General features: G+C 39.6%; 2 protein-coding genes across 14 annotated transcripts in view; one reads left to right on the forward strand and one right to left on the reverse strand.

Moving 5' to 3' along the window:
- The window catches only part of PPFIBP2 (PPFIA binding protein 2), a 99,715-nt gene extending 88,202 nt beyond the window's left edge, over positions 1 to 11,513 (forward strand). For 11 of the 12 annotated variants that reach the window (XM_048948929.1, XM_048948930.1, XM_048948927.1 and 8 more), the window contains 10 exons: positions 420 to 558; positions 1,100 to 1,228; positions 1,785 to 1,935; positions 2,103 to 2,214; positions 2,880 to 2,968; positions 3,965 to 4,093; positions 4,763 to 4,888; positions 5,698 to 5,886; positions 6,289 to 6,459; positions 8,047 to 11,513. In XM_048948929.1, coding sequence (XP_048804886.1) covers positions 420 to 558; positions 1,100 to 1,228; positions 1,785 to 1,935; positions 2,103 to 2,214; positions 2,880 to 2,968; positions 3,965 to 4,093; positions 4,763 to 4,888; positions 5,698 to 5,886; positions 6,289 to 6,459; positions 8,047 to 8,187 — 1,376 coding nt within the window. In that variant the 3' untranslated portion in view covers positions 8,188 to 11,513. The remainder of the gene's footprint in view (positions 1 to 419; positions 559 to 1,099; positions 1,229 to 1,784; positions 1,936 to 2,102; positions 2,215 to 2,879; positions 2,969 to 3,964; positions 4,094 to 4,762; positions 4,889 to 5,697; positions 5,887 to 6,288; positions 6,460 to 8,046) is intronic. The other variant, XM_048948928.1, reaches the window with a different exon arrangement.
- On the reverse strand, positions 436 to 19,842 carry LOC125694985 (NADH-cytochrome b5 reductase 2). 2 transcript variants are annotated; one of them, XM_048948956.1, is made up of 10 exons: positions 19,483 to 19,842; positions 19,252 to 19,398; positions 18,741 to 18,813; positions 16,911 to 17,017; positions 15,790 to 15,919; positions 14,312 to 14,395; positions 13,523 to 13,608; positions 12,699 to 12,798; positions 11,842 to 12,043; positions 436 to 549 (listed from the first exon to the last, which is right to left on the reverse strand). In XM_048948956.1, exons 1-9 carry the CDS (start codon positions 19,825 to 19,827, stop codon positions 11,871 to 11,873), a joined length of 1,245 nt encoding a protein of 414 aa, XP_048804913.1. In that variant the 5' UTR covers positions 19,828 to 19,842; the 3' UTR covers positions 436 to 549; positions 11,842 to 11,870. The 2 variants fall into 2 exon arrangements, with proteins under 2 accessions (XP_048804913.1, XP_048804914.1); XM_048948957.1 differs by having other exon boundaries at positions 19,476 to 19,598.
- Between the last annotated feature and the right edge of the window lie 198 nt (positions 19,843 to 20,040).

A 20,040-nucleotide genomic window follows, 5' to 3' on the forward strand; every position in this document is an offset into this window, starting at 1 on the left:
CTGAACTCCTTAAGTGTAATACTGAAATGAAAGAAAATCTTTAGCTGTATAGCATTCAGATGGGATTTTTTTTTTTTTTAAAGATATTTATTCTTGGTCTTATTTTACTTTCACTGAAGTCAACAGTAAAATTCCCACTGATTTTGATGGATGAATTTTGGTATTAAAAATAGGAAACGCAACAGCAGATCAAGATCAGGAATTAAGGTTTTAAAATACACTGAAATTACAATATTATAATACCGTTTTCTTATATCAAAGGTACAACTACTCTTTTTTTTTTTAAGATTATTTTTATACAAGAACATTTTTATAGCTATCTGTACTTTATTATATTTTTTAATTTAAGTATTAGTCTGCCGTATAACAACCCTGTCACATTTTGTACTAATTATTGACAATTATTGTTGTTAACTCAGGAGAAACAGAGAACATGGACGGTACAGTAGTTTCAGATGATCTTTCACCTCTTTCTTTGGGAATGGATTCAGGTCCACAGTCTCCACTGTCTCCAGAAAACAGAAAGAGTCCAAAAGGAATCAAGAAAATCTGGGGAAAGTAAGATAATGTTTTTTAGTTCCTCATCACAGCATTTCAAACTGAGAATTCATTTGGTTCTCATGAAAAGATACAGCAGGAGTAAAATAAAATTCAGAAAGAGGAGGGAAAGCAGCTCTCTGATTGTACGGGTAGTTGTGTCTCTTTGTATACACGGCTGGAGGAAAGTGGATGGTAAGGTTCAGAGTGCCGTGCTATTGGAAGAAACAATATGTTCTCCTGTGTAATTATGCTGACAGTTGAGAATACCAAGTTTTACTGTGTGCCTTTTATCTACTTCAGAATTGCAGCCATTTACAAGTCTGACCTCTGTGAATTATTATTTGAGTTGAAGGGTCATGGCTGCTTTGCAAAGCTTTTCTTTCTTTTCTGAGATAAGTCTAGACAGTGTTTGCCTGCTCCTTCATCAGCTGCTGCCTGAATCAGATGTTTGTGCTCTACGGGGAGATTAATACAGTTTCCAGCTGTCATTATAGTTTCCGTATGAAACACTTTGCTGCTGGACACTAACAGTACTGTCTTGGCGCTCTTGTTTTGAAAGAATAAGAAGAACTCAGTCTGGTAACTTCCCTGCAGACGATCTGGGTTTGGCAGAGTTTCGAAGGGGTGGTCTCCGTGCAACAGCCGGACCTCGGTTATCCAGATCAAAGGAAACCAAAGGCCAGAAAAAGTAACATTTTTTTTCTTTTTCTTTTTTTTTTTTTTACATAGATTATTATATGGTATTGTTAAATATACTGAACGGTAAAATGTTCCTTTCGTGAAATATGCATTAACATACTTAATTACACATGGAATTCTACAACTGGAAAGAATTTCTCTGGTAGAAAGCGTAACCCAAGCGGTTTGCTTTTCTGCACTCCCTCAACTGCAGGTAGCAGCAAAAAAATGTCTTCAGAAAATTTCTCATCATCTCCTGTAGGAATATCTGCAGACATGAAGATTCAGCAATTACCTCTTTCTGTTCTTTCCCATTTCTATTTGAAACTTTTATCCTTCTCTTCTTGCTCTGCTGCAAATGACCAGAAAAAGAAGCTGGGCAGTCAAATTAAGGGGATACTCATACCACAGCATGTATTGCAAGAATGGCTGCTAGAGCTGATTACTGCACAGAATAAAGCGTGCTAGAAACTGGCCTGTAGTATCTCCTCTAGTTTGCGATGGTCTTTCTCATAATTTCCATCATCTTTCCTTTATGAATTTCAAAGAGTTCTTTTATTTTTCAGTGACTACAATGCTCCATTTGCTCAGTGGAGTACTGAAAGAGTTTGTAACTGGCTTGAGGACTTTGGTCTTGGGCAGTACGTCATTTTTGCCCGGCAGTGGGTAACTTCAGGCCATACACTGTTAACTGCGACACCTCAGGACATGGAAAAGGTAATATTTGCACCTGTTTCACTTAAGCAAACTCCAGTTGCTTCTGTATAACTAGGCCCCTACCAATAATAGGCAGTTCTACATTTTTGAAATGTTTTCATAGATGTTTAATGAGATGAAGAGGGCCAGAGGCAAAGCAAATTATTTGTTAATGGTTATTATTACAGGAAATGGGAATAAAGCACCCACTGCACAGGAAGAAATTAGTTTTGGCCATTAAATCAATAAACACAAAACAAGATGAGAAGTCTGCACAACTCGATCATATCTGGGTGACGCGTAAGTGAAAAATTCTTCAGAAAATTTTGTGTTTCTTTACTATAGTGAAATCGCAGTTAAAAAATGGAAGTATTTTCAGATCAATCATCAGATGAATTTTTCTCTCCGATAGACTGTATGGTCTTTCAGCACAATCTCAAGTGTGTGCACTGGGTGGAAAATTTAACAAATATCATGTAATAATCTGATGATGGCATCCACATTTCACAAATTGTTCCACAACTTTTCTTCCATCTGAACAGTAGAGTTCCCACGGAAAGTTCATACTATAAAACTGCCTATTTGAATGTTCAGAACAACACAAAAATCATCATTCCATGAGATAACTTGTCCTGTTTAAACTTAGCGCTCTTAAAAAGATGGCTGGTGACTGCTTAAACATGCACGTGTCTCAGGCAGCCCATCCTTCTTGAGGGGGAAGGAATACAAATAGGGGTGAGAGGTCTCAGTCTAGCAAGAGCTAAATTACACTGCAGAAAGTACATACTTAAAATACAGCAGAGGTACTGTTGACAAAGCTGGCTGTTGGCTGCTGGGAGGTTCCCGATAAGAGGCTGTCCTTTGGAAAGTGAATAGGTAGAATGAGCTACTGGAGTGCCTCAGAGGAAGCTGGCTTCATTCTCACTGATACAAATTTGGATACACCATTGTTCTTCTATCTACAGGCTGGCTTGATGATATTGGTTTACCTCAGTACAAAGACCAGTTTCATGAGTCCAGAGTTGATGGGAGAATGCTGCAGTACTTAACTGTGGTAAGCTAAAATCGTTTTTTGCCAAACTCTGAATTTCAGAGTGAGCAAAGAATTACAAGGTTGTTTTTTGTTTTTTTTTTTTGCAAACCAGAAACAGTGCAGGTAGGAACTTCTATGTACCGTTTAGTGCAAGATTACCTGTTTTATGCACCTTAGGACTAGTAATACAGTGTTACAGCTGACTTCTGCAAGACGTTTCTCGTTCAATATCATACAAAATAATTGATGGTAAAATGACCTATTTTACATACAGCTTCTGGAATGTTTTGTTCTCCTCACTAAGTTATCAACAACATTAGGTAAATTAAAGGTAAAGAACAAATCCAGTAACTTGGACAGCTCTCATCAAATTAGCAGCAAACAATACAATACATATACCCATTATGTTTACTTACAGAAACATAGAATGGCCTGTATTGAAAGGGACCACAATGATCATCTAGTTTCAACCCCCCTGCTGTGTGCAGGGTCACCAACTACCAGACCAGGCTGCCCAGAGCCACATCCAGCCTGAACTTACATGCCTCCAGGGATGGGGCATCCACAACCTCCTTGGGCAACCTGTTCCAGTGTGTCACCACCCTCTGAGTGAAAAACTTCCTCCTAAAGGAAGTTACTTGTACAGCTTCCCTGCCCAGGTTTAGATAAATGTTCTTGTATTTTTATCACAGCATAGTAACATAATTTAGCAGTAGTCAAAAACAGAACCATGTCTAAGCTGCTTGCAGAACCTTTGCCACAGAAGTATGATCTCTACTGGTCCATGCCAGGTATGAGTTGCTAGCTTCTGTGATCCCACTGCAGCATGATCAAAAACTGTCCATGAGCCTTGGTTTTATTTAACTGGCTATAAACTCTCCTCCCATTTTTAACCATGTTAATATGGTACAATACTATAAACCAAAAACTACATACAAAGCTTGAAATCTTTCTTCTTGGCAAAAGTACTATTTTTGAATGTATTCTGTGCTGCTTAAAAGACTCTCTCCTTTACAGAACGACCTTCTCTTTCTAAAAGTCACCAGTCAGCTGCATCATCTGAGTATTAAGTGTGCCATTCATGTGCTGCACATCAACAGTTTTAACCCCCACTGTCTACGCAGACGACCAGTTGAGGAGGTAAAAGTATGTTTAAGTAACTTCATAATTATATATCTATTATATTATTATTATAACAGAGTAATTACTCTGTTATTATACTCCATGAACAATAATACCTCAATCACAGCTTTTAGGGAATTGCCTCTAAAGCAGAAGCTGTGTTGCATTCCTGTTCTGGAATATAACATGTCCTCTCTGATAATAAAAACCTGCTCAGTTCACAAGTGATTGAGCTACTTACTAGTTGAATCTTATGCATCTTTCTTTTAAAAGTACTTTCTCAGTTATGTTAATTCAATTTTCGAGTGAATTATTTGGAATGCTCTTTTTTGGCTGCCTTAATTGAATTATAAAAGACTGCATATTGTTTTCACTCTACCTACCAGAGCTTATTCTTAGTGATACTATGACAGCCTTGTTAATAATGTTCTTCTCAAAATGTTTGGGTTTTTTTACATTTAGAATGTGTACTCTTATTTTAGAATTTGATGCTGTACATAGGTTTAATCTGTCCTAGACTAATACATACCACCAGATTAGAGCATGTTTAAGAGATGCCTTGAACAGAAAGAGGAAATGCTCCTCTGTGTTGAGAAGGGAACAATGTTTTCATCTAAACTCAAGATTCATTTTGTGAACATGCTGTGACAGACCAGGCTGTATTGTCACCATCTTTTCTGGTTACTTGAACAGAGCAATGTTTCACCTTCTGAAGTGGTGCAGTGGTCCAATCACAGAGTGATGGAATGGCTCAGATCAGTTGATTTGGCAGAATATGCACCAAACCTCCGAGGAAGTGGAGTGCACGGTGGCCTCATTGTAAGAATTCTTTTTAACATCCTACTACATATCTGACAAGACTGTATTGCAAACCTTACTTTATCTTGTTCTGGTCACGTGGCAAGAAACACAAGTGGACATTTGCAAAATAAAAGCATGATCAGGCATTTTAAAAAGCTTCTGCATCTGTACATATTAATTGTACAAAAGAAAATTTAAATAGCAAAGCAACTGTTAAGATATCAATGCTGAGTTGTGTATGCTTAACAGCAACAGTAGTACATTAGAGAACAACAACCTGTACTGTGAGAAAATTACTCTATTGCTGAGTGTCCCTTGGAGCAGCTTTAATAAAATTATGCTAACACCCTGCCACAGGAAATAACTGTTTTGAACTCACATTTGTCTTGCCTGAAAAGTATTTTTCTGATCCAAAATACAACTTGTAGCTTAGAAAAGCCAAGAGTTCTGAAATACTGTGATGCTGATGTGCTGCAGATTTTTTGAAAAAAATAAATAGAAAAAAAATTGTACTAAGATTAAGTTTGTTTTTAGAATAATAATACAGTAGTAAAAAAAAAAAAAAAAAGAAGAGCTCAAAAATCCCCAAAGCAACCCTGTTGATGATAAATATAATTTGGCATTTGTCTGGTTACACTCTGCATTTCTTAATGTCTAACTCCATACATTTCCTATTCAAACCTAGTGAATGTCATAATACTACTGACTTAAAAATGTCTACTGTGGACAGCTGGAATGAAGAAATCCTTCTGCTAAGGACCATAATGATTTACTATTGCAAATATTTAACCATATTATTAAAAAAAAAACAAACCCTATCTTAATAGATTCTTGAACCTCGCTTCAACGGTGACACACTGGCAATGCTGCTGAATATTCCACCTCAGAAGACCCTACTGCGACGCCACCTAACAACCAATTTTAATGTATTAATTGGGCCAGAGACACAGCAAGAAAAAAGGGACATAACGGAGTCAACAGCTTACACACCTCTGACCACCACTGCCAAAGTTCGGGTATGAGCTGCTTTTCAAAACAAGATATTACAGAATCTCAGCCTTACTCCTTCACTTCTCATAAAGAAAATACAGGACATACATATGTGAGTGGGGAAAGATCTGTTCTAGAAGCAGTGCTACGTTGTTCTCAACTCTAGATACCAAGGCATTTAATTTGCAGTTATCTTTTAAAATTTGTTTCTGAAACGAGCATGCAATCTCCTCTTTTCTTAGAAGGGAACTTACTTAAACTTATTTAAAATGAACTGTAACTCCCCACTTTGTAAACAATTCAATGTATACAGTTCTGAATCTATTTGAAGAATTACAGTACCTAAGTAAATAAAAAGGAAAGGATATTGAATGTTTAAAGAATAACCTTATTTTTCAGGTTTAATACTTGCTTTCTTTTTATTTTAGCCAAAGAAACTTGGATTTTCACATTTTGGAAATTTAAGAAAAAAGAAATTTGATGAATCAACGGACTATGTTTGTCCCATGGATACAAACCCAGGTGCTACAAATGGTACTCAGAAGAACTACACTGGATACAAAGGCCTTAGTCCACTCACTGATAGGGAACTGGATCAGGTGGGACAAACAGACTGATGCCATTCTCATCTCATCCTCTTCCTGCATTCCAAAGCTTGCAAATAATCAAATGTTAGCATATAACAGTATTTGCTGTATCTGCATGAACTCATTGAGAAAGTACTGGCTATGGACACTTGAAAGAGTTCTATACTAAGAATGTCAAGGTTTGTTTGGTTGTTTTTTTTTCCATCAACATAACAATGAACTCATTCATCTTCAAGCCCTTTTTCAGGAACCTGACACCTTTACACTACCACAGTCAGTGTATTTTGGCAATTAAGGTAGAGGCTGCAGTAAACAGAAGACTTTTGTACTTTCGGCTTTCATAACCTGAGTATGGCACACACCTTTGTTCTTTATATGGGCAGTTTTTAATGTGATAAGTTTATTTGGACTAATTTGTACAGAACTATCAAGTTATATATTAAAGTACAACTGGATCATAGATTTCTAACAGATTAATCAAGGATTCCAACTGCATTATTTCATTATGTACATGGGGAGTAGTTAGGCTTAAACAGTAGACATGAAAACAATGGCCTCAGTAATGAACAAAATTATTAATAAACCAACACTTAAATAATTCACTTCTGTCATTTAGTAGCGAACTGCGTAATGAAACTGTGTCCAGACATTGCATAAATGATGAAAATTAAAACCCACCAAACTCTACTCTACTTTGCTGTTGTGTAAAGGAATGTAAACCCTGAAAAATGGAGCTACCAGAGGCTTGTGTGGACTTGACAACATGCAAGACCCGCAAAGAGGCAGCTGGGGTACACCCTTCTAATTCCAGTGACCATAGTGAAACATTTTAAACTCAGTGAGAAAATGGCCACAAAATTGCTAATCCTGTGGAAGTCATTCTGTCATTTGCATGGTTTACTGCATCTAACATCTCATTTGTTTTCATTATCTAACTGTTGTCTTTTTTAGTGTGCACCGTAGTAAAAATCCAGAGCTGCTCCTACATGGTGACAGTAGTAAGCCCTGACATTCAAATATACACACTAATTTAGTACTGATGTCCATTTACACAATTAAGAGTTGAAAGGAAATGCATTAACTCTGACAGCTTACAACACAGAGCTATTCAAACATTACAGAAATATTCTATTTTTCACTAGCAGAGTGACCTTTAACTTAAGCCTGATTTCTAGTGTGGTCACACAGCAAAACCTCAGTGCCCTAGTACTGATAGCCTTTTTGAGTAAGCAGAGGTAGGATTGTTACTGCTTGCCTATGGAGGCAGTTCTACTACTGGAATTACGTGTTTCATCTTCTGGAAAATATTACTCTTGGCTGGTAGTTATTTATGCTATTCCTTTTCTTGTCTAAATTACAGATCAGGTTCCATAAATCAGTTCTCTTAATCAGGATTTAATCCTTTGTTAATGCATTTTCATACACTCTACAGCACGGAGACATTTTTATTCACATGCAACTCGGAAATGTGCTGAAATTAGCTTTTAAAACTACAGCATCTCCCTTTGTTAAGGCAGAGGTACCTCCCCATGATGCATGTACAGTGAATAACATTGCACATACTGTCTGAATTGAATTAGCTGCTGAATACTTTTACAGATGGAACACTCAGAAGGAACAGTAAAGCAAATAGGGGCTTTTTCTCAAGGCATAAGCAATCTTACGGTACGTACCAATTTTATTCCTTTTGAAGTCACAAATGTAATCTGCTACAACTCAGTGAAATTCGGGTATTGCTAGTGGTGGTTAAGAGTAAGTGGGTCACTACTCTTGTTATGCACCTCCTTTATAGCTTGGTTGCATGCTATATGCATGCATGGACACTCAAAAAAAAAGAATCACTTTTACTAGAAATTAAGTTTCACTTCAGCATCTTCTAAGTTTTCACCAATTTATCTCTGTGACACAGTAAGAGGCATCCCTCCCAAGGACTGGCAAAGAGGTAAGACTTGAAGATGTACAAGAGAGAAAATATGACAGGGAAATAAATAACTATGTACTCCTGACTCCATGTTGGTCCATTTTTGTTAAATTAGTTAATTGACTGAAGGTGTATGAACAATGCCACACATCTGTGTGAAAATTTCTACTTTTGCTATTTAAAGCAGCCATTTGGGAGATTCCAATTTAATTTTGCGTGGCTCTAACCCCCTCTGTTGTAAATCTGATCTCATTACAGTTGGATTTCTCTAAACTCTAGTTATTTCTCTAAACTATGGACATAGAGTAGACTATGTCTACTTGTTTTAATATTGCTGTGATTTTTTTCAGACAATGTTAAGCCAAGATGAAATGCTAAACGACAGCAGATTTTTAACACCTACCTTAGAAGACTGGAGATGATATTTCAGCGTGACCAAGACCACTAATACCTCATGCCTGCCTGGGGCAGGCCAGGAGAAGCCTGATGCTGTGGTACAGAAAAGCTTTACCTCTTTTCCTCTAGTGACACACACCACATAGTATTTAGTATTGCTAGCAGAGCAACACTTCACAGGTAACTCCTCTGCACTCTTTCCATATAATATAATGTAAAAGAGGTGCTGAAAGAAGTGCTACACAGTTGTTTTTTATGCAGAGTCTGGAAAGCCAGTATGTTTTACCCTTATATTTTATCATCTTTTACATGGTATGTTTATGTACTGCTATAGAAAAAGTCTTTTATATATATTTTTTTTATTTTTATAATTAAGTTGTAATGCAGGAATCATTAATATTCTATTATACCACATGGACTAATCAGAGCCACCTAGCAATTCAGATGTGCTGGCAAGCACACCTGTCATGGCTCACTATTACTGCAGTCATGCCAGAAATACTTTGCCATAGAAGGACCCTCACCCCTTTCACTAGAACATACCCTGCCCTTTTTTGTTGTTCAATAAGCATGGTTTAGAATAGGAAAAATAAAATGTAATTGTATCCAACCAAGCCCTTGCAGGAGAGTGACAATCAAGATGGCTTGTTCACAAATCTTTAGCTAACTCAAAGCACAATCAAAATAACTAATGTAAAATAATTAATGCAAAATATAACTAGAATACTAGGATGATGCTTGCTGTACTCTGCAACAAGATTTTCTTTGTGATTGCTTTAAATTGTAGGCCTTAAAGTGTTGATAGGGCTTTTTCTGTAATTTCCTGTTTTGTCTAAAATGGTTAGTACTGAGGCACATGTGGAAGCATCAGGGTGCTCATAAGCCTTCTGAACAATCCACACAATTCAGAGAGAACACTCTCAGCATAATACCTGGTTGATATAAGATGCAGCACAGTTTTCAGGAAGACAAGGAATAAGTTATAAGAGCTATAAGAGGTTAAAGCTAATGAAACAAATGCCTGTAAACAGCCTTTAGGATTGGAGCTGGTAGTAGAAACTGTAATATTTGCATAAGAACTGGTCATATTATTTTACACTTTCAGTTCTTTCATTCCAGCTACAGGCAGATTTTCACATAGTGTTTTATTTAGCAGTGGGAAATCAATACTATTGCTCTGTCACATGTAAAACATGACTAGGGCACATCAAGGACTATAGTAAAGCAAACTTGTTTCTTTTGACAAAATAAATCTGTAGCAATCACATGGAGGTAGGTAAGACAGCAGTACTGTGACAGGGAGATGCAGCTTCTGCCTACTTACACAAGGGGCAGTTCAAGGGTGAAAGTGTTGTGTTCACAGCTGCAACTGCTTGTGCAATCTGATAGCACATGCCTTTTATGTATTAATAAGGTGATTAATAACTAACATTGTATCTTATACAGAGAAATGCCAAAAAAGAAATCCGTCCAACTGGAAAGAAAAGGCTTTTTATGAATATGCATGATTTGCATTACTTCCTCCTTTCTTGCTGCGAGATGTTGGTTTATCTACTGATATAAGCCCAAGGGTGGGCTACTCCTAGCCACAAACCTTCCAAAATAAATGGGAAATCTCAGGTGCTGTCCAGAGCATGCCCAAAATGTTAAAGTTAAGGCTGATTTTTTTTTTCAGTCACTGAAGAATTAAGTAAATAAAAATCCAAAGGAGCGATACGTGAATCTGCACATGAACAAACTAAACATGTCCCCTCTGATCTGGCAATGGAGTAGTGCAGTCAGCGCTAGCGTGGGCATATACTAACAGACACATGAAATACCCTGTCAGATTAACTGATCAAATTCATCCTAGTCATAATACTATAACAACTGCTCTGGCAGGGGCAGCCTTAGTCTCAATGAGCTATTCCAAGCAGCTTTCCCTTTTTCTTTTGAGGGAGTATTTATAACTCACTGTAGTGTTGTGCTAAGCTTGATGTGAATATCTCCTTTTTTAATATAGTAAGAAATCCTAGTTATAACACAGGCATACATGCCTACATCTTTGACTGTTATGAATAAATTCTGAATATTCTTCTATTACTTCCTGACTGGAATGATTCTAACAGAAACAGAGGTAGCTGATCTCTTATCAGTGACAGAATCGCAGTTGTGAATGTCTGTGACTTCCTCTGCATTATTACTGCAACTTCACTAAGTCAAGCTTTAACTACTAAACGGTTGATTTTGCTTCAGAGGAATTAAAATATTTAGTAAGCACAGTTGTTTGCAACTGAAGAATCAAGTCTACTGTCTTTGAGATTTTTCAGACCTTACAGCAATTGCAGCATGAACTAATTCCTGAAAATGAATATGCAGTACTGCATGCACTGATGACTAAAAATTCAATGCTACATGGTAAAAATACTCAGACAAGGTACAGCTGAATGTAAGACCAACTCAGCAAGGCTTAAAATAGGAATGAAGAAGCCATGCTTTCTCTTAAGCAAAGGGAATGGCCACAACAACAAGCACTCAGGCCATCAGAAAACAGCATGATGTTACAGAATCCTTCTCCATAACTTCCACATGAATGAGAATTACTATTACAGTAATAAGCAATTACATATTACCTAAATTTTGATTAGATGCTTTTTAGTGACATACTGTTGGCATTTTGTTTAAAGTCTTGTAAAGGGCTGCAGAACAGCATTTTGAGAAAACACTGTTCCTTGTTCTCACCTTCACCAGAATAAATTAATTACTTACAGAGTGCTCACATCCTATTCCAGTTTTTACAGCCCTCTCCCAAATACCATATCCATGTCAACAAACAACTCATTTTATCACTGTCCTGCTTTTCAATTTACACACATTTTTTTGTTAGAACTGCAGGTGTAACACTTCATATTAACATATGAATTAGTTACTTCCCACATAATTGAAAAATGATTTCACATCTCTTAGTAGTCAAAGGTCACTGTGAAGTTAAAACTCACAGAAATTAAACTATGCCATTAAAAAACACACACACAGAATTAAGAAATGCTGCACAGTTACATACCAGTCGTTCCTGTAGGAAAATATGCAATACTTACTTAAGAAAAAGAGCTGGATGACATCACTGTTAATAAGAAAATGTCATGCTCTTGGGATAGCCGAGTTTGTCCAGGTTAGGCTGACATGCAAACTGAATCATAGGTGGTGGCCCACACATTAGAATGAGCGTCTCACTGCCAGGAGAAGGGAGGTGGGCTTTAATCATGTCTGCAGTGACAAAGCCAGAACTGTACTTCCAATCTGAAACAAACACATCAAACTATTAATCTGACTCTGTACAGTCTGAAATCTCTTTAAACTGCATATGTTTTTGTCACAAAGCAGCTGAAGCTACGCCACCATCACTGCAAGCAGACAGGGACCCATCTCTCACTTTGCTCAAACTCTGTGGTTCCTTTTAAAGAGGACAGTAAGCACATGGATAACAAGAATCTGGCTGAAAAGGGACTATACAGACTTTCAGACAAGAATGCCTATGAATAAATGACAGCTTTAAACAAATTAGATATCAGCCAGGAATAAACATGAAGAATAAATTAGGCTTTCTTCCAGGAGAGAAAGGTCACCCAGGACAGCAGTACAGGGGCAGATTATTCAGACCTGTGCTACTCAACACATTTGGAAAACTCTAGAAAGGACCGGTAAGGTTACAAGCTCGGTGATGACAGCAGTGTTGTTACAAAAGTGAAAAAGAAATGCTAGGTGGTTTCAAGGAGCAGTATCATTGAATACCTCTGCTACTTTAAGTGAACAAAGCATCCTTTTCTCCCCACTATCTCAATGCACAAAGATATGTGCTTTAAACTGATTTATCAACACAAAGATACTGCTGTTATGAAAACAGCAGCAGTTTTCACAAGAGCAAGCATACGTCCAGTGTGTACCAGTAGCCTACCTTGTGGAGGCTTGTCCAGCGTATACCAGAGCGTGACCTGATCAGGATGCCTCTTAGCAATGTCTTCTAGCTCAGCTCTGAGCAATATATCCTTTTCTGTCTGCAAAACAAGACTGCTATTTAGCTCTAAAACACCTTAATATAGCCTCTGCTGTGAGCTTACCTAGCATGCAACAAGACAAATACAATGGAAACTCATTCAAACTTTCCCTTTGCATGACAGGCTATCACTACAGATTAAGAGCTTCCAAATATGAGACTTAATAGTCACCTAAACACAATTCTAAAGATGTCAATCTGAACAACTTCTGAATCACAACTAGCTCCTGTTAACCCTGGTTAACAGAATTAAACAGAACAAAGTCCTGTTTCTTTGCAATCAGTCAAGGAGTAAGATTAGCAGGAGCAACAATCTGTTCACAATTTATTCCAATACAGGAATTACGGAGTATGAGTGAAACTATGAGCCATCTTCAAAACAACTGAAATATCACTGAAACTACAACAGCACCATACAGTATTAGTAAATAGTTGCAAATACTTTTATAATTCACTTTCTCCTTCTTAAATCATTTTAATCCAAGACAATACAATAAGAACTTATTTAGTAACTACTTTCTGGTCCTATCTATGCTGATCATACTAAATATGCCATCTCAGGTAACATTTTGTCATACACATTTAGCCAAAATTACAGATCAGACAGACACTGAAAGATATGAAGCATGTAGAGCAGTATTTTCTGTGTCACAGCAGCTTCAAAAACTTAAGCCAGCAAAAAAGGCAGGCCATAAAAGGACGAACGGATGCATCAGCACACTTACCTGATTAGCAAAAAGAAGGTAACATTTTGTAGAGTCCTTAGGATCACTTGTGATATGATGGATCAGCTGCAACATAGGGGTTATTCCTGTTCAAAACAAAGCAGTTAAAAATGCAAATATTTCAATCTACATAAAGCTGCACTTTCAATATTCTTGCTGCCTTCACTTGGTCTTCAGTGGGAGCTTATTTTGCACACTGAATTTCTACTCTGTGCCAAATGCAGAAGTTGAAGGGTTTTTGTTATTTCATATAGATGAAGATTAAAACAAAACCACAGTGCTTGCATTCTGGGGCTTTCATCTGTAGTGGATGTGATAAGAGAACACTGATTTCACCTGCAGGATATTCTCCTAAAATATTTTTTGTCATTGACATTGGAGCTCTGTGTAAAGTGACTTCTCTGAGGTCACACAGTAAATTGAGACTAAAACTACAAAGAAGCTGCTAACCCTCAGCACAGAGCTCAAGCTGCCGGAATGCTTCAGTGTCACCAAACACTCATGTATAAAAAGAAATACAAGTTAGATTCTGATCATAACAGGACTCAGAAGAGAGGAGATCCAGTACGTGCACAACTCTTAAAACACACAACTGACTCAACACTTCAAATATGTTCTTTATCCCAGATGGATCCAAACACCAAATACATGCAAGCAGTGTGAAAGAGCAGCTTAGTGCTCATGGAAGCGCTCTGCTGCCAAAGTATAGCACATTAGACTCCTCCCAAGCATCCCTGAAGACCGCTTAATTCTCCAGAGTGACATTTGCTGTGATGAGAATAGTTGTACCTGTTCCCCCAGCTATCATCCCCACATGCTTTGCAAACTTCTTCTGTGCTTCAGACTTCTTATCAGGCTTGATCAGAAAGGTACCTAGAAGAAATATTCAAAACCTATAGACACGTTAACTCCTAAACAAAAACAGATACAACTTCCATGGGAATACATTACTACTGCCTACCAATCAATTAGGGCAGATCTGCTGGACATGCTAAATGTGCTCAGCACAGCACTGAGTGTAAAGGCTAGAAGCCTTTGCACACTCTGAGCTTCATCTTGCCAGCTACCCAGCATCATTTGTGATCGACTCAGGAATTCCCTTATCACTGACTACATCACTCAGCAACTGCGAAAGCTGGTGATAGCTAAGGGTAACCATAGCCTCGACAGAAAAGTTTATTAGGCCACCTTCATCATCTTCATTTACACCATGGATCCAGCCATTTCTGTGTGTCCACTTTCAAAGGAGTTGTATTAAACCAGCATCAAGCAAGATGCCACAAAGATAATCAAATCCTTGCATCCTTTCATCAAGAACTTCATTTCTGTCTTTTGCTTTCAGTTAAGGAGATCATTGTGCTGCTTGCAGTCAGTTAGGCGACTGCCTTTACTGTCCTGTGATAAGACCTTGCTGATTTCTGCTCTACGCCTGAGTGCATTGTCACTTTAAAACTGTTACAAAACCAGACAGTTTGTATTCACCCAAGAGAAAAGCCCAGGAGAAGTATAATACATAAAAGACACTGGACATACTCCAATAATCTTTAAAGAAATCTATAACTAGTAACCAGCTCTCCTAGCTACTACTCTTCATAGCAACCAAATCAGAGATGAAAGGAACGTTTGTAAAACATACACCACTCAAGTCCTCTGAGATATAACTGATTCATCAGTGTATTATTCATTGTAAAAGGCCATGATCCAGGGAAGTGCTGAGCACTGCTTCCCCTGAAGCAGGAATATTAAGTGCACAGTGCCTCTCAGTCAAGATGAATACAAAATCCTTTGGCCTTTTACTAGCATCTTCAAAGAAGATTATTTCTTTGAACAGACGACTTCCTCCCGGCCAGTTCAGACCCAGTTCAATACCTAAATGGAGCTGGCTGGCAGTTAATAAATTATTTAGTAACACTGCCAAGATTTTCAGAGGGCATTTGAGGCTACAACCTGCCATGTATCTGGAACATCTCTCTCCACGTCCATATCCGAGGGATTTCCAGTGCAGCCTTCTTAGTAAATATGCAACAGCAGATCTTTCAGATTTAATTATATGGTCCCAGGAGTAAGACAACAACCAGCTATTACTCTGCAAACACTAAGTACTCTTCCCATCATAAGCAACTCTTGGGCTTTCGGGCAAGATCAGAAAGCGTAGATTTTCTCTTCCTACTTTTCAAAGTAGTTTCTCTGCAAACCACAGTTTATCAAACGCCTCTGATAATAACTAAGTTCCTCCCTTCTGCTCTCCCACCTTTGTGTCACAGTACCTGACCCCTTGTAGACAAGCAGTCCATTTGGCCCCCTGAAGTCAATAACATCTCCAATCTTCATGTTGTCTAGGTACTGGGACATCTTCCCACCTTCTGGGAACTTAGGATTCACATTTTTGTAGTAAACCTATAAAAACAAGCATTTCTATGACATCAGCCATTAGCTTTCGTGGAGTCAGAATGATATACTGAAGATCACAGCACTGCAGGTCTGACATTTATCATTTGGAAGAAAGATTGCAACAATTCTTTGTTCAGTTACCTGTCATGCCGTGCAACAGTAAGCAGACTAAGTAAAACACCCTATGCAAACAGCCAGGCTAGTTAGAACATGTGTCAGGCACATTATGCCCTCCTTTCACCATCTCTCCAACAAGAACCTTACGTTACCCCCATTTTTGTAAGCACCCCTTCTGAAAATAGCATTACTGCATCTTTTCTTGCTGTGACCTTTCAGCCACATTCTAGCATTTCAGCCTTTCAAGATGCGTGATAAATATTAAGTAGTTAATAACCATTCACTGTATATGTAACATGAAGAACAGAGAAAACAAAGAAGCCCAGATTTTTTGCCTAAGTGCAAAATGTCTTAGAAAAAACTGGAAAATCCAGACCTGGGATCAAATCATCTAGCATCTCCTAGTTTATAAGATTTTCCTTGTTTCCTTATCCCATTTTCTCAATAAGCCCATTAGCACAACTTCTGATGCTGAAGACATATAATTGCTCTCTCTCTCTAGGGTCACAAAAGACAGTTCTTACTAACATGTTCCTTCTTTCAGGTATCAGCAGTGAGTACTAATAGCAGCATAAAGCAGCCTGAGGAGAGCAATTGCTATTTGTTCATTGCAAAAAAACTAACAAACAAAACCCAAACGAACAAAAACAGAGAAGATCTTGCAGTACTGCCAGCTCCCTGCTCCATCTCCCTCACCTCTACTATTTCTCTGTGACATGCAACAGATACACAACTCATTATTCGTGAGCAGATGGAGTTTGCCATGCAGTCATCCTATCTGAAAGGCAAGCAATTAAAATAAACTCTATTTCACTAAAATGAAATAGTTCCCTTCTTTCCAGTAAGCAATTCATCTGTATTAAAGGAAATTAAAATTTACCTTTATAATCAAATCAACATAACCTTTTGTCTCATCACTGGAAACTGGGGTATAGGCTCGGATCACCAGATTGCCATTGATTTTTGCAGAAAGGTAAACGTGTTGGCCTATGGAGAAAGAATTACAATCTAATGAGCTTTTTTGTTACCTGGTTTCAAAATATTTTTTGGCAAAGATGACAAAACAGACAAACATGTACTGTAAGCCACCAAGCACAAGCAACAGTGGAGTTAATCTTTACAATGCAAGTGGAAGATAAAACATGCAGCCTTAACCACTGCATCTAGTTTGGAAAAATGCCCTTTAAAAAGCTGTATAATTCATTATTGTTTTCATGGCACACACATGCACACGTATTCTCAGGCAGTTCACCTTCAAATAAGAGCCAACACAAGAAGTGCATATTTTTCTACAACCACAAGAAATTATGGAACTGTATGTATTATGGAAAGGGTAAATCTCTCTTAGTTCAGTTCCAGGGAGTTCTTGTTATGCAAAGGTTGCTATAGGTAATAAGCAAACGGCCCAGGCTAGAAAGTTTGGCTTTCACCAACTGATGTTATTTTGTGTTATCCTGTGTTGTTATGTATTCACACCACATCTGCATTGCTGAAAAGAAAAAAAAAACAAACCAATCTTCACAGCCAAAACTCCCTTATTTTTTCCTCCAGTTTACACAGCTTGGCTGTAGAGGGTACCTGCCTTGTAGGATGCTCTGTGCTGTATTTAGATTTGGTATTTAGCTAATAAAAACACAGCATTTGCTGCCACCCAGCTCCACAAGCAGCAGCATTGATCTGTACTTAAAGACACAAAGCAGAAGCAGCAGTAGCAGACTTTTAGCAAAACGATCTTGGTAAAAGTAGGAGGCAAGAATCCAGCCCATACAATTCCAGTATCATATTCCTAATTTCTTATGAATGAACTCCAAACAAAAGGCAGCATGTGCCAAAGCATTTACAATTTGCCAATTTAACATGGTTAGTTCAATTCCATGTCCCATATGACCCTAAAGAGAACCTGAAGAAAGACTGGTGCTTGATCAGGTGCATGCAAGAAGGACATGCCCACAGCACAGAACTGGAACTTGTGCATACAGCAAGAAATCTGCCAAACACAGCACAATACAAACAGGGCTCCATCTGCCATATCAGCCAGCAACAGGGTTCTGCATAAATTACCATTAATTCAAGGTCCAAGGTTCAATGCCATCGCACTTTCAGAGTATGAGAAAGAAGACTGTGCCAATCCTAGTCTGAAATGAATTTCCCAGTGCAGAAGATAAGCCAAAACTGTACACGTATCTGTGTCAAAGCTCAGTGCATGCACTGAAATGGCTCTGAACATTGCAACATCTTTGATACAAATTTCCACTGGGATTTGCATGCAATCGTTACAGTCTTTCCAGGCAGAAGAATTCTATTCCTTATCCGTGGGTGTGATTGCAGCTGCCAAAAACCTGAGGACACCTGACAAACTGAAGCACCAGAGAAAAGCAGAACAGAAGTAAGTCGTATTAAAAAGCTCAGAAGGGTACCTCTTTTGCCTATATCTTGAGCGGGGTTAATTTCCTCAGACTGGTTCAGTTTCACCTGCATTTCACCTTCTTGTTCTGAACTACACCACACCATGTAACACAAGCAGGACAGAGCATAAAGAAAATCTGAAATGGGACTCTTTGGGAAACCCAGTTGGCGCTTCCTTCTGACATGGCAGCTTCCAGGTGCAGCTCTCAACTCCAGCTGAGCTCTGAATTCCAACACAGGAACTCAAGATCTTAACAATCCTCATTCTCAAAAATAGATGTATTTAAATGCTGTAAGTATTTACCTACGGGTAATCCTAAGACATGATCTGGTGAAGGGAGCCCAAACCGGAATTTCTTAGTGTCGTGGCTGATCTCCTATTTAAAAAACACGAAATTCAAAATGAAGCCAACACACCACTGCTGTTGGTTTCAGCTGTACCCCACACTGTGAGTTAGGAGCCCATTCTTTGTTAGCACGCAGCCAGGAGCCAGCAAGAGCAGCTCAAATAGCTTTGCAAACGAAGTTTAGACACCTCTGAGTTTTAGGATCAAGGAATTGTCCCCTTCAGCTGCACGGCCCCCCTCAGCACCCGCGCTGCCTATGGTCAAAGGTCGGGCAGGGCAGGACAACGCGAGTTGCGGAGCTACTCCGCGGAAGCCTGGGGTTTAACGGAGCTCCAAGGCAAGACTTCAAGGCACACAGCGAGGAGCCCAGCCTTGGTGGGAAACCACCGCGCCGGCAGCGACCCATCTGGAACGCCGCTCCGCCCCGCGTAACGCAGCCCCGGGACCCGCCGCCGCTCCACCGCTCACCTCTTTGCCCACCAGCGGCAACGGGTATTTGGCCTGCGGGTCCCGCAGCGTGACAGGGCGGCCCGGCCCCCGCCCCGCCCCTCTCAGCAGCAGCAGCAGCAGCGCCGTCGCGGCCACCGCGGCCAACGCGACGACCGTGGGGATACCCTGCGGGGAGAAGGGCAGCGGTCAGGGAACACCTGGTCCACCCCCCGCGCGCCCCGGCCCCGCTCCGGGCCGCTCACCGAGAACGGCTCCATGGCGGCGGTCACGGCCGACAGGCGCACCGACTCTCCCGCTCTCCGCCCGCCCGCCTCCGGGCTCCGCCTCGCAATGCCTCGTGTTCTTACGGCGCTTCCCGCTGGGGTGCGGCGGGGCGCCTCTACGCGGCGAGCGCTCACCGCTCTGCTCCTCCCCCGTGCCCAGCAGAACGCAGTGGGCAGCGCGGGGCTTCCGGCCTGCCGCCGTGTGCCGCCGTCTGCCTGCAAAGAGACAGCAGTCAGCTCCTCCAGGCCAGGTAGCACAGTGCACACTGTCGGCAGACAGTGGGGGGTTCACAACCAAAGATAGCAGCTTTTTGTTTTCATACGGAAACATCCTCCCTGAAGTCTGCAAATTCCCTTCCATGCCATGTTGCAAAGAAGACATTTTTACTTACACAGAACAATACAAAAGGTGTACGTCCAGGTTTTAAGCACTCGGGGAGCCCTGCTGACATTTTACAGCAGCAGCCTACCTTTGGATTGCAGGGCTCAGGGAGCTCTCCTGCAACTGCTAAGGAATTGACTGGAGGCAGAGATGCTAGCGTGG

Source organism: Lagopus muta, chromosome 6, assembly GCF_023343835.1.
Source record: "Lagopus muta isolate bLagMut1 chromosome 6, bLagMut1 primary, whole genome shotgun sequence".
Classification (NCBI taxonomy): domain Eukaryota; kingdom Metazoa; phylum Chordata; class Aves; order Galliformes; family Phasianidae; genus Lagopus; species Lagopus muta.

Excerpts from the sequence above, each read along its gene's own strand:
- LOC125694985 (XM_048948956.1), bottom strand. The coding sequence starts at position 19,827 with ATGTTTCCGTATGAAAACAAAAAGCTGCTATCTTTGGTTGTGAACCCC. Across the intron at positions 14,396-15,789 it reads GCTTGTCTACAAGGGGTCAG|GTACCTTTCTGATCAAGCCT; the intron begins GTACTGTGACAC and ends TATTTCTTCTAG. Across the intron at positions 13,609-14,311 it reads GATGATAGCTGGGGGAACAG|GAATAACCCCTATGTTGCAG; the intron begins GTACAACTATTC and ends TGTTTTGAACAG.